The 12,551-nt window shown below is 39.0% G+C and overlaps 2 protein-coding genes across 2 annotated transcripts; one reads left to right on the top strand and one right to left on the bottom strand.

Annotated features, from left to right (window-relative positions):
* The first annotated feature begins 204 nt into the window (after window positions 1-204).
* On the top strand, window positions 205-2,565 carry LOC107095189 (chromosome unknown open reading frame, human C1orf52). The gene is made up of 3 exons (XM_015391178.1): window positions 205-618; window positions 1,406-1,616; window positions 1,786-2,565. Exons 1-3 carry the CDS (start codon window positions 334-336, stop codon window positions 1,938-1,940), a joined length of 651 nt encoding a protein of 216 aa, XP_015246664.1. The 5' UTR covers window positions 205-333; the 3' UTR covers window positions 1,941-2,565.
* A 3,986-nt stretch (window positions 2,566-6,551) lies between these two features.
* Window positions 6,552-10,165, bottom strand: LOC107095199 (prostaglandin E2 receptor EP4 subtype-like). Its single transcript, XM_015391194.1, has 2 exons — window positions 9,230-10,165; window positions 6,552-8,172 (listed from the first exon to the last, which is right to left on the bottom strand). The coding sequence occupies exons 1-2, from the start codon at window positions 10,100-10,102 to the stop codon at window positions 7,846-7,848; spliced, it is 1,200 nt and encodes a 399-aa protein (XP_015246680.1). The 5' UTR covers window positions 10,103-10,165; the 3' UTR covers window positions 6,552-7,845.
* Window positions 10,166-12,551: the final 2,386 nt, after the last annotated feature.

Raw genomic sequence — 12,551 nt, 5'->3', positions numbered from 1 at the left:
CTACAAGTATCCTAATCTCAGGGTTATTACTTTTTGCAGAGAAATCTACATAAAATAAAGAAATATCTTTTAAAAATATATGCACCATTTTTAAAAAATTAAGCACTATATTGCATAAAATTTATGTAACATATTTTGTTTGTTTTATACGTTCTCCTTAGAGCTTTACGACTGCTCCACGACAGTACCAAACCGCTTTACGATTGTTTTGGAAGCTCTTTCAAAATGGAGTAGCCCGTTAGCATCATCTTAAGCCAAGTATATTTTGGCCTGTTTTTCTCTTCGAATAGTTCAACAGGATATTCTTCGTTTAACATTTATAAAATTACAAAAATGACAGATGAGAAGAAATCGGGCTCTTTGGGCTTCTTCTCGAGTTATGACGATTTAAGCGACAGCAGCAGCGACTCGGACGAGGAACGAGATGGTCGAAAGAAGAAAGCGGGGAACGAGGCTCAGGACAGCGGGTCCGAACAAGCAGCGAAGCGGACAGCCGGTGGAGCTGCTTTACCGAAGCCTGATGAGCTTTTCCGCTCCGTGTCTAAACCCACTTTCTTATACAACCCACTGAACAAGGAGATAGACTGGGACAGTCTGACTGTCAAACCCCCTGAGGAGGTGAAGACTTATTGCATTAGAAATACAAGTCTGCTGTAAGCCTCTTTGATAAAAGCAAGAATAAACTGCACTGTTTGTTACAAGTTGTTTAAAAAATATATATTGTTTAATTTTAATTGTTTTGTAAAGAATACATTTAGATTGTGGCGTCAAAGCTGGAAGAAGCTCTGGTCAGATGAGGCCAAAATCACTTCCAGGAAAACTAGGGACTCTATTTCTCAGCATTTTTGGGGGCGTTTTATTTATTGACATGATTGGAAAATGAAGGAAACTGGAGCAGAAGACCGCCAAAATAAAGTGATACCATTAAACATGTGAAATGAGAGCCTTTAGTTATTTATTGAAACAATAAGAACATGCATCAAGATGTAGAAAAATGCTGTTCACAGAGCCTCTACACCAAAATTCACCAAGGAGCTATTTCCCTCACATCTTTTCTATTTTTTCCCCTACTTTCTGGCGAGTTTGTTGAAAATATTTATCTGATTATTTTTTCTCTATGCTTGGTCATTCATGCTAGATATTTTTTTTTCTTTCGAGAAAAACATAATATGAGGATAAAGTCACACAATTGAGAGAATTTAGTCGTAATGAACATTTGAGATATTATGAGTTAATTCTCATAATATTACGACTTTATTCTTGAAAACAAAAATAAAAAAAAATCTCTACCCTCGTCCTAATACTTCGTTTATTTTATTGTACAGAGGCATCCAATAACATAGAGGTATCAATTCATCTGTAGCTAATATTTCCACCTTGTATGCTTTCCTTTTTTTAATTTTAGCCTGCAAAAGAATTCAAACCGTGGAAGACAAATGCAGTCCCGCCTCCTGAGAGCTATGTTGCAGAACCTGAGAGGAAGAAGGGGCCTCCCCCAGGAATGGACATGGCAATAAAGTGGTCCAATGTTTACGAAGACAATGGCGAAGACGCCCCCAATGCTTATTCAGGCAAAGCCCGTTTCTTGCCTGCAGAGGAGCAGCCGTCTGACTCAGGTGAGTCCTGCAAGATAACCGTTGTTTCTGCTTTTTACTAACTGAAAGATTTTATTGCAACATCATTGTTTCTTGGTTGTACATGCTCTGAGATCAAACATAATTGTAATAATAAACAGCATTAGAAGATTTATTTTCCCTAATCTCTTCTACCACTCTGCCCTAAAAGACGAAGAGTCTCAAACGCCCTCGATATCAGCCAAGAAACGGCGAGTGGAGACGTTTCAGCAGAAGGAGAAGAGGAAGAGGGATTTGGGACAAGCCACCTCAGACAAGAACTTTGTTGAAGAGGAGAAAAGGATTCTCAGGCAAAAGGCAGAATGAAACACAATCAGATTAAGATTTAAGCTTTATCACCACAGGACATTGACACATGTCTTCATTTAGGACAAGAAGCAGTGTTCTTCAAAAACGTTGGCTCATTTGTATTTATCTGCTGTGAAGTGTCGTTTTCTAATAGAGTTGTCTTAGTTTTGTTTTCTGTTGTGTAATTTGGTTTTCTATTACTGAGGAGTATGTATGAAATTTTAAAATATCCAGAACAAACCCTACATTTTTGTTGAAGTTTAAATATTTTGAAATTTGTCATTGATTTACAAGAATATCCAGGCCTCTGAAAAACTTTTGGGTTAGTTAAATATGACAAATGATTCAAGACAGATGACATTTCTCAATTGGTAAATACGGTTAAAGAATAATCCCAAAAGTCTCAATTGTTTGGGTTTAAATTATATTTAAGTTGCTAACTGGTTGAACACAAAACCTGTTTTGTTTTTTAAGTCCTTATATGTAAATGAACTGTAATCTTTGACTGTATTGGCTTTATTCGTATCTAGCATTTCTATTTTTTTATATGTTCATATGACTTATTCATTGTGACTTTCCTTCAAACAAATGTTTGAAATGGAAAAATATTATTAAACCCCGGTTTCAAAACCTGATTGTGCTTTCTACATTTGGTCACTTAGGGGTCGTACTTGAGCAGCATTTATATCGTATCCTGTGTTTATGATGAGGTTGGCTCCCAAAATACAGTTGGAAAGATAAAAAAAAAAAAAAAAAAAAAAAACTTGGCTTCAGTTTTTTGATGCCAACAATTAGTTTTTGTGCGTGTGAAGCTATATAGGTGTAAAAAACTCTTGTATTTTTTTTCAATTTAGTTTTGTTTTCTATGTCATCTTGAAGAATCTTTACAGAGACAATTCAACCAGATCATACAGTCAGATTGGTCCAAAGAGTTCTATCTAAGAAAAACCAGATAATTGTGTAGTAGAAGTGGTACCCAGGTCAGCACCTTTAACATTCTCCAGAAAACAACTGGTGTTCGATCCCCTTGTTAGCCCAATGTAAGAATATATGAAGTTAATTGACTGGGTTGAATACCATGCCTGATCAATTATTCACATCCATTGTGACATCAGAACTACAAACTTATTTTTGTAGGATTTTATGGAGTAAACTATTATGATTATAATACAAAGCAAAATGGTAGAACATTTAGTTTCATTAAACATATTTTTTGAAACAAATCTGAAAATAGTGGTGGTCATTTCTAGTCAGCCCCTAATTCTTTAATATCGCTTCATAAAGTCCAGTGTAGCTGAGTGCCTTCAATACGCCAAGGTTTGTTAGAGACCAGTGCTGAACAGACAGCGTCATGAACACTAAGAGTCAGACATGAAACAGTGCAGAGGTTTGAAGGACAAATTTCACAGGTAAATATATATATATATATATATATATATATATATATATATATATATATATATAAAACTCTTCCTCACCCATTGCGGGCGGTCTCCCTTTTATCCTCCAAGCTCGGGTCCTCTACCAGAGGCCTTGAGCTTGAGGGTTCTGCACAGTATTTTTGTTGTTCGTAGAACTGCACTTTCTTGGACCAAGATGTCTGATGTATTTCCAGGGATTTGCTGTACTACTCCTAAGGTTTGGGGTTAACTGCCACGAGTGCCCCAATGACCACGGGCACCACTGATGCCTTGACCTTCCAGGTTTTCTCCAGTTTTTCATGTTCCTTTTTCCTGATGTTGCATTCACTTGGTATTGCTATGTCAACCACAACAGCTTTCCTCTGCTTTTTGTCCACCCCCACAATGTCCGGTTGGTTTGTTATTACCATTCAGTCGGTCTATCTGGAAGTTCCGCAGGATCTTGGCTCGGTCATTCTTGAAAATCTTTTGAGGTGTTTCCCACTTTGACCTGGGGTCCTGTTTCCCTGTCGCCATAACAGTTGTGTTTTGTACCTGGTCAATCTCAAGTTGTGAGAGCAGCTGGCGTTTATGGATGTTGGAATATTGAGCTACTAGTTGTTTTGCTCTGAGTGTGGACCGTGGGTATCAAAGTGACCATTTCTCCACCATCCTTCGCATGTACCCCCTCTGACAAGGGTTACTGGAGTAGTAGCATTCTAACAGAGCCCTGTTCTCGCATCTTGCTAATTTCCTTCTTGTTCCAGTAGCCTGTTTTTCACCAAGGTACTCTGGTTCCCCAGCACCTGATGCAGATCTTGTCTGGCCGGGCATGTCATTAATTCCTCTACCTCATCATTGTATGAGGCAGGCATTAGCATGAAGGGTCTTGGCAGCTTTGTTTTTTCCCCCCCAACAGGGATTTGAAGGGTAGCTTTTTAAGTCAGAATTTGAGCCAGTGTCTGGGTTTTAAAGATGTAACAAGTTTTGAATGTTCATGGGAAACTGAATGTTTTACATTCACTCAATCATTGTTCTCCACAAGCTTATGATTTTTTAGAAATCCCTGGTATAATTTGCAACAAAAAGTCAATTTAAATTGAAGATTGGTGAGTAAGGGAGTAGTTTCTGTTAATGATTTATTAGACATTAATGGTAATTTTATAACGTTTAACTAACCCAAATAAACATGACCTTAGATTTCCTGAATCACAATATAATAATATATGGAAAGCTATACCTCAGCCCTTAAATGCAACACATTAAGATCACTCTATTTAAAGTTCATCACATTTCTTAAGCTTCCATAATTTCTTCTGCTCCCCAGTGGATGACTTGTTCACTACTTTTTCTGGTAATTTTTTTAAGAAGAAGTTGCTTGTGAACAGAATACTTTCAAACATGCAAATTAGTTTGAAGCAGACCTGTTTTGGGATAAAGATCAGGTGCTGTTGAAGACATTGATCTTTTAATGCAGACTGCTTATTATTGAGTGTGCTCAGTTGTACCAATAAGAATAATATTTAGTGCAGCTATTTATTGTGGTCTGGATTTTAAAGGGGGGTCATTTTATTTTCTGTACTGTAAATGAATAATATTAGGTACTTGCAGCAAAGTTTTCACCCTTTATTCACTGACTTTTTTTTTTAACTAATGCTGTTCTACTTTCTACAACAAGGTTAAAACAAGTTGCTGAATAGAAGCAACCTTTGTTAGTACGGTATATGGAGACTGATTAATCTGACTTCTGAATATTCTTTATAATTCCCTGGAACTATTGATGCAAACAACATTGAGCATTCTTGGTAATAATCTTTATTGACATCAGGCTTTAGCAGCAGGTTTTGGTCAGTGCGTTGGGAGATATGCATGTCTTAAACGTGTTTTACAATATCATCCGTACCAAAGAAAAGCTTTATAAATATGAGAGATGTGAAATGCATTTTCTTTTACATGGGATGTTCCAAAAGGGAAATGAAAACATTTTGCATCAAACTATAAAAAAAATATTTTATTAAAAAATTAATAATAATTGCCATCATTTGTACTTAATCAGTCTTCAGGATTCTTACCAGTAGGCCATCAATTAAATGCAATTTATTTACTTTCTTTTTTGTGAAGCTTGGACGGCAAGACCCAAGAGGTACAACAGTAAGTGTGTCATATCATATCGTATCATACATATTTCATATCAAGGAAAACCAGCTGATCGTATTGAGGCATTGACTTGCAGGACACGCTTCTCCTGGACCAGAATGTGGTGACAGCTGATATTAACATGCATTGTATGATTGATTTTTCAGCACAAGCTTGCATGCAGGGATGGATAAATACCTTTTAATAGGAAGACACCCACAGCAGAACCAGGCTTAGTGTGAGTGTCCATTTGCTGAGGCTGACTGAGTTTTCCAGAAGCACTGATTTATTAATACTTCCTGGATTAGAAAAGGTAACGGTGAACTAGCTCCATGGGTAGCTCTGTCTATGAAAGAAACAGTTAAGCATCTCTGAGACAGTTTTTATGTCACTATTTTCCTCAAATGTCTCTTATGGAGATTGAATTCCTGATTTGATTGGCTCTTTGCTCTAAAAAACTGAGCGTACCAACTGAACGGACCAGCTATAGTGTTTCTTAAATTTCTGTAATTTTAAGAAAACCTTTTTGTATTTCCTGTATAAAATTGTGAGTTTATTGAAATTTTCCACTTTGTTTTTGTTCATGTTTTGCTTTTTCATCTTTGACCCTTTTGAACCCTGCAAGCAAAAAAAAACATTAATAAAAGGTTTTAATAAAAAAACTTTAAAGAAGTTCATATGTAAAATATGGCGTCTGAAGGAGACGACAGAGAATTGTCATAGAGGTGGCTAGGCAGGGTAAGCTGAAAACTGCCAAAAACAAGTTTAGGGTCAGTCTTCACTAATCAAACTGTACCAACTAGAAATTAAACAAGCAAAACATCTATATTTTCTAAATATAAATATTTTTATTGAGATATTGCTTATAAAGCTATGCACATTTTATACATCTATGCTGTCTAAATCAGTAATGAATCTGCATAATATTCACATTGAATGGGTTGAGCAGTGGTTCTTTATCTGTAGATACTCAGAACTTTCTCTTCTCCACCATAAAGCTGAAAACCTAGTTCTAAAAAGAGCATGAGTTTTATTATTATTATCTAATGTTAGTATATAGATGTAGTTAATTAATCAATTACCTTATTTTTTTTTTTTTTACAGTGTGTGGTTTATATAAGAACAACAGAAAAATCAAGTTAGGACATTTCACCTGAGTGTATCACTGCTGCCACCCTATGTTTTACAGGGGAACTGCTTGTTCTGCTCTACAGTATATCAAAATAGGTAAAGTTTTCCAAAGGCCAACCGTGCCCCCTTCTAGCTCCACCTCTGACAAGCATCAACTATTACCCACCCTCAGACCCTCCACCTGGATTAGATTTCTCTCAGTAAAATTCAAATAGGCTCTTTCAGGATCACAGGACAAAGAGCTGACAATGTCTCCTTCTCATGCCTGAGAGCCAATAGGCTCCCATCTTCACTCAGATCTTCAACGAGTCTTATGAGCTCCCTGAGCGTCTGTTATGCTTCAAAAGTTCCCCATTCATCTCTTTCACACCATCTTGCGATTAAATGACATCTATGGTAATAAAATCATTGAAGGAATTTTTGTTTAAGCATCTGTAGTTCATCTCAGGCCCCCTGCTGGATTCCCTCCCGTTTGCCTACCAAGCAGACAGAAGTCAACCTGGGACTACACTTCCTCCTATAACTTTGAACAGTCATGGAAGCAGCCAAGATCTTGTTTGTGGACTTCAGCTTTGCCTTCAACACCATCAATCCAGACACTGCCCAATAATAGATCACCCAGCTCACAGATTCTGTGGATCACCAGCTTCCTAACTAATTGGCAGCTGAGGGGCATCTCAGGTTGTATTCTCTTCCCATTCCACCTCTTTCCACAAAATGACTGGACTTCTGCGGTGGGAAGGAGGCTGACATGAGACTGTATTTTTTGCAACAACCTAAGAAGCTAACCTTCTATAGGAATTCTTATTCAGACTTTTCTTTTTATTGCCCTTTGTGGAAATAAAACTGAAGAGGTCCAAAGTCCAACAAACAATCAGATCTGTGGAGAGCATAATAGGGGATGATCTTCTCCCCAGTCTGGTAGAGGTCATGTCTGCACAACAGAGTAACATTAACAAAGACATATCCAGCACAGAGACAGTTTTTCCTCCAGAAAGTCTCTCTCCAACAAAACTTAGAATTCAGAATGTCCACGTTAACATCACTCACATTTGTACATTTGTAAATATTTATATATTTAAAAAACATATATTTTTATAATTTCTTTTGCATATTTATACTTCATCTGTCTTCATTAATGTAAATAAAGCAGATTCTGATAACTGTGTCTCTAGTCACAGTATCGAATTTTTATAGAGAGTCGTTCTGCTTCCTTACAGCTGCTTGTAACTAAAATCCACTGATTCTGCAGAGCCTCAAGTCTGGCCGAGGATCTCAGCGTTAGATGGTGTGAAGCTGACAGAAGCAGGCAGCTGAGTGATGATGTGTGCATTGCACATCAGCTGAATAAACACGCGGTTCTGCTTCATGATCTCAGGACAGAGCAGATCACTTTGAGGAGAAGGCGGGCAAATAGTGGTTGGGCTGTCGCATCTCCTGGATAGACTGAGCAAACGTCGGAACAGGGATCTCCTGAGGAGGATGTAGATCCAGGGGTCCAGGATGGGGTTCAACGAGGCGATCCGGATGGCTGTCAGATCTGCCTTTTGGTCATTCTGGAAGCGGTTGGCAAAAATGCGCACCTGAAAAAGCAGACGTAGACTTAGACAACTTTTTATTGTTATTTTGTATACACAGGGTGTATACACAGGGTGTATACAAAACGAAATTTTGTTTTGTACCGCTTTCATAACATTTTTATTTTATCAAGTGCAGCAGTGATTAAATGGCAACAAGTATGTGTAAATAATAATGCCTAAAAAGAGTTTGAAACAATAGCATTGTCCTTTATCCTACATAACATAATTTTTAAAGCATATACAATTTTAAAGGTTTAACAAGTTAATCTATTCGTGTGACCAGCCTCAAAAAGACATTTCTTAAGGCAGTAGTGATTAAAACCCAAATTATCACATGAATTTAGTCATTTAGCGAGAACCAGAGGAAAATTTGCTTCTACACATTTTGCTTCTAAGGAGCTAAATTTGAAGAAATAAGACTCAAAAGAAATTCTAATGATGCTATGCGCTGGAACAGAAATGGTTACTGATAGGTCCTTTGGATCTATTTCATTTATTTTCTTTAAAATGATGTTTTACTAATTATTTGAAAACAATAAGTTGAAAGCTTCAGTGTTCGTGAGATAGGATCCCAGTTTTCATCTGCTAAATGTTTTTTTTTTTTCAAAACAAATAAAAAATACTATAATAATTTTTACAGCTGAATTTATCAGTTTTTCTTAAGTTCTAATTCAGATTTTATAGAAAATTGTAATTTTAACTTAAATTAAGTTAAAAATATTTAAAATTCCTAAATTATGAATGTATATTGACCTTACAAAAATAGATTTTTTTATTAAACCTAATAGAATAGAAATTTCACTTCATGCAGCTCTCTTAATATATTTTATTCCCTCGCCCTGTTTTTTATTTCATGCTTTTCTGTGCCCCCATTAAAACACTCTTGCCCCCTGGTACATTTGGTCTAGAACCGCCACTGTTTCCATTAAGTTCAAAATTTCAGAATTAGCATTGAGGTTCAAACTTTATAGAGTGGTTTTACGTAGGATGGGTGAATGCAAAAACACGCCACACCTTTCAGAATTTATGAGCCAAAATGTCTGTTTTAATAATTCCTCACCACCAAGGGAGCCGAACAGGCCAGGACCACCGCGGAGGTCATCACCAGCACTGCGATCATCTGCGTCTCCGCCGCCGTGGACAGCGCCCTCCACCTCTGCCTGACGCTGGCTCTGCTGAAGTTCCGCTGCACGGTTCTGCGGCGCATCAGCAGCAGCGCTCCGCACACCGCCAGATTGAGCGCGATGGTCCCGAGGATGAGCAGCAGGCTCACGGCCCCGTACAGAACCGCATAGGCTGCAGCTACAGGCTCGGGGGTCTTCCAGTCAATAAAGCACCAGGTTTCGGGCGGCTGCAGCTTGCTCCTCGATATGCCCATCATGGGGAGGCAGCAGAATAAAATGTGACTGATGTAAATGAAGAGAAGGAACTTTTGCGCAAAGCGGCTGTCCACCCCCCACCGCTGGTATCTGTAGGGACAACAGATGGCCAGATACCGTTCTGCTGCCATGGTGCAAATGATGCTCAGTCCGGTCAAACCAAAAAACAGCAACAGAAAGGAGTCAAACTCGCAGACGCGGTGGTCGTGCAGCACATGGTGGTCCATGTAGTTGGCTATTGTGAGCGGGCTGGCCAAACAGGTCCCTAGAAGGTCCGTCACAGCCAGACCGCGCACCAACGAGAAGAAGGCGGAGGTCTTTTTCTGCTGTCGGGACACAGAAAGGACAAGTATCGCGATCAGATTCCCAATGGCCCCGCCAGCAAACATAAAGATTGGCAGAATGATTTCACTTGAGTTGTCCGGATCCTGGCTCAGCGACTCGTTGATAGGCACAGACCCGTGCGTAAAGTTCGACATCTCCACTGCCAAATAAGTCCGCCTCAAGCTGGCGTCTGTTATTTGCATTGGTCTGCTGGGGATCTGGGAGCGCATTTCCTCTTTATTGCAAAGGATGATAAGGAATCAGCAGGGGGATGTAGTGAGGCAAACCGAACCCCTCTGCTTTCCAGTAATCCACATGTTCTTTACTAATATTGGGGCGCACCGCTGTGGGCAGGGAGGGGAGGAGGTCCCTGATCTAGGGCGCAGATCCAACCAATGATGGATAGTATGGAGGTAGAAAAAAAGAGTGTCCTCAATCTTTCCCCTTAAACTTTCTGCCTGTGCTGGCGTCATCATGGACGTGTGGTATTTGCCGCAGTCACAGTGGGTCAAGTTTTCTGACTGATGAGTGAAGTACAGTAGAGAAGCAAGGGGCTTCATGGGACTTACTGACAGCAGAGAAAAACAACAACATTAACAGGGTTTATAAATACTTATTGTAACAACAATAAAAAAACACACTTGTTATATAATCATACACACATGTCGGCAATAGCAATATATTTCAAAGTATGCAGCCCCAAAGAAATCAGATTACCGTAATAAAACATTATGTACCCCTGCTATTACACCCCTTTCCTCAATACATTCCAAATTGTTCTAAACTTAGAGCAGCTGCAGGAACTGTTAAAACCAAGCAACAACCTTTAATACCTGTGCAAAGTGTTAAACTACTAGGTTAGACGTGATTTAGTGATCACATTTAGCATCTTATAGTGATTCAGAGATAGCTCTAGTTTAAACCAAAACAGTTTAAACTCGTGGAAAAACATCCGCTCCTTGAGCTTAGACAAACAAAATAGTCTCATTTTAGTGCATTTGGCTAAGTTTTAGTAATTTCTAGGTTGTTTTTTTTTTTATCTCCAAAGTTGTGCTTAAATGTTACGTATGCTTTATACGTGTGGCCCAAGTTCTTTTTAAAGAATAACTCATTCTACAAGTTTAATCTGTTTTAAACTTTCTCCTCGATGCTGCAGACTAACCAGCATTTTTTCCTTGTCGAGGCTGATAAGTCTCCCATGAAAAAAGCTGTGCTCCAAAAATTTGGTGCATAACTTTGTGTTGAAAAAAAAAAAAAAAAAAGCGACTGCCTCTGGACAGTTGTCAGGTACTACAGGGAACAGTGGGTACAGTGGGAACATAGGGGACGTCAGTGATTCTACTGCCATTACACATTCATTACAGCCTGACTTGTGTTTACATTGAGGAGCACCAAAAAGGGCTCTCTGTCTGCAGTCAATCTTAAAAGACCAAAACAACACCTCTCAGAGAGATGTGTTGCTGCTCTTCCTGTCAGCTGTGCAGCAAAAGAAGCTGGCAGACTGTAAACAGCAGAGTGAGACCAGGGCTGGGAAGCTCCAACCTGACTGGAATATTCTTCATTTCAAGGTGAATCATGGGACGTACAAACCCCCTCGTGTTAGTTTATAGTGTTATTTGATAGTTAAAGGTACAGTGTTCTCCTGCAGTGTTTAACTATGTCAAGCTATAATGGTGTGCTCCTGTATGACTTATAAGGCTCAAATAACATCCTACATTTATCCCTAAAAGGTCATTATCGAAATATGTTCCTGGTTGTTAACGTATCTGTACCCTGGTCTGAACAATCCAGCAGTATTCCCAAAACAAGTACAGGAACACATCTTAACGGTCAGAGAGAAAGTTTAAAGCAGGGTGATGCCAAGCTTTGAACATCTCAAAGAGCTCTGCTCAATGCTCTTATTCTGAGACTATGGTTGTTGAGTGGAAATAAAAAAGGTGGACTGCTCTCTGTCTCATTGTAAAAACATTATAAGGCGCCAAAGCACGCCCGGAGGGGATTGTTTGTGTATAAGAACATGTGTGTGCACCAACTTTTGACAAGAAGGTCTAATTGACATTGGAGTTTTATCACTGTACTCTGCCTGATGTGGCCAGTGGATAGAGTGGTCACATGAGGTACCAGTGAAAGTAGTGAAATGAAATGTTGAAAAAAGTGTTTTGTTTAGGGCACATTACCAGAATCTTATGGGAGCGCATTTCAGAGCTGGCCTTGGAACATCTAGGGATCCCCCAGAATGAGATGAGGGGTGTCGCTGAGTCTGACTTCTGTTATGAACCTGTTGTCCCCCGCAACCCAATCTTGGATGTACGGATAACGGTTAAAGGATAATTGAATCCTCAGCCCCTCATTTGAAAATGAATAAAAAGTAAAACTGTAAGGATTGCATCCATGGCCTATGTTAACTCTGGAGGAGCCACATAAATCCACAACTCAGGTGGTAAAATGTGTTGCCAAGACAACTACATGTCAGATATGCTTATTCTGAAACAAAGCCAAATTGAGTCAAATTTTTGGTTTGACACAAGCCATGTAGGGCAGCGGTCCCCAACCACCGGGCCGCGGACCGGTACCGGTCCGTGGGTCATTTGGTACCGTGCCGCACAGAAAAAAACAAAACAAAAAACAAATATATATATATTAGGGCTGGGCGATAATTCAATAACGATATATATCAAT

Source organism: Cyprinodon variegatus, unplaced genomic scaffold, assembly GCF_000732505.1.
Source record: "Cyprinodon variegatus isolate N-32 unplaced genomic scaffold, C_variegatus-1.0 Scaffold528, whole genome shotgun sequence".
NCBI lineage: Eukaryota > Metazoa > Chordata > Actinopteri > Cyprinodontiformes > Cyprinodontidae > Cyprinodon > Cyprinodon variegatus.
The sequence above is the reverse complement of the archived record's forward strand: the minus strand, read 5'-3'. Positions and strand labels throughout refer to the sequence as shown.

Coding starts and splice junctions, on each gene's coding strand:
- LOC107095189 (XM_015391178.1), top strand. CDS start 334: ATGACAGATGAGAAGAAATCGGGCTCTTTGGGCTTCTTCTCGAGTTAT. Junction 619..1,405: donor CTGTCAAACCCCCTGAGGAG/GTGAAGACTTAT, acceptor TTTTAATTTTAG/CCTGCAAAAGAATTCAAACC. Junction 1,617..1,785: donor GGAGCAGCCGTCTGACTCAG/GTGAGTCCTGCA, acceptor CTGCCCTAAAAG/ACGAAGAGTCTCAAACGCCC.
- LOC107095199 (XM_015391194.1), bottom strand. CDS start 10,102: ATGCGCTCCCAGATCCCCAGCAGACCAATGCAAATAACAGACGCCAGC. Junction 8,173..9,229: donor CCTGTTCGGCTCCCTTGGTG/GTGAGGAATTAT, acceptor CTGCTTTTTCAG/GTGCGCATTTTTGCCAACCG.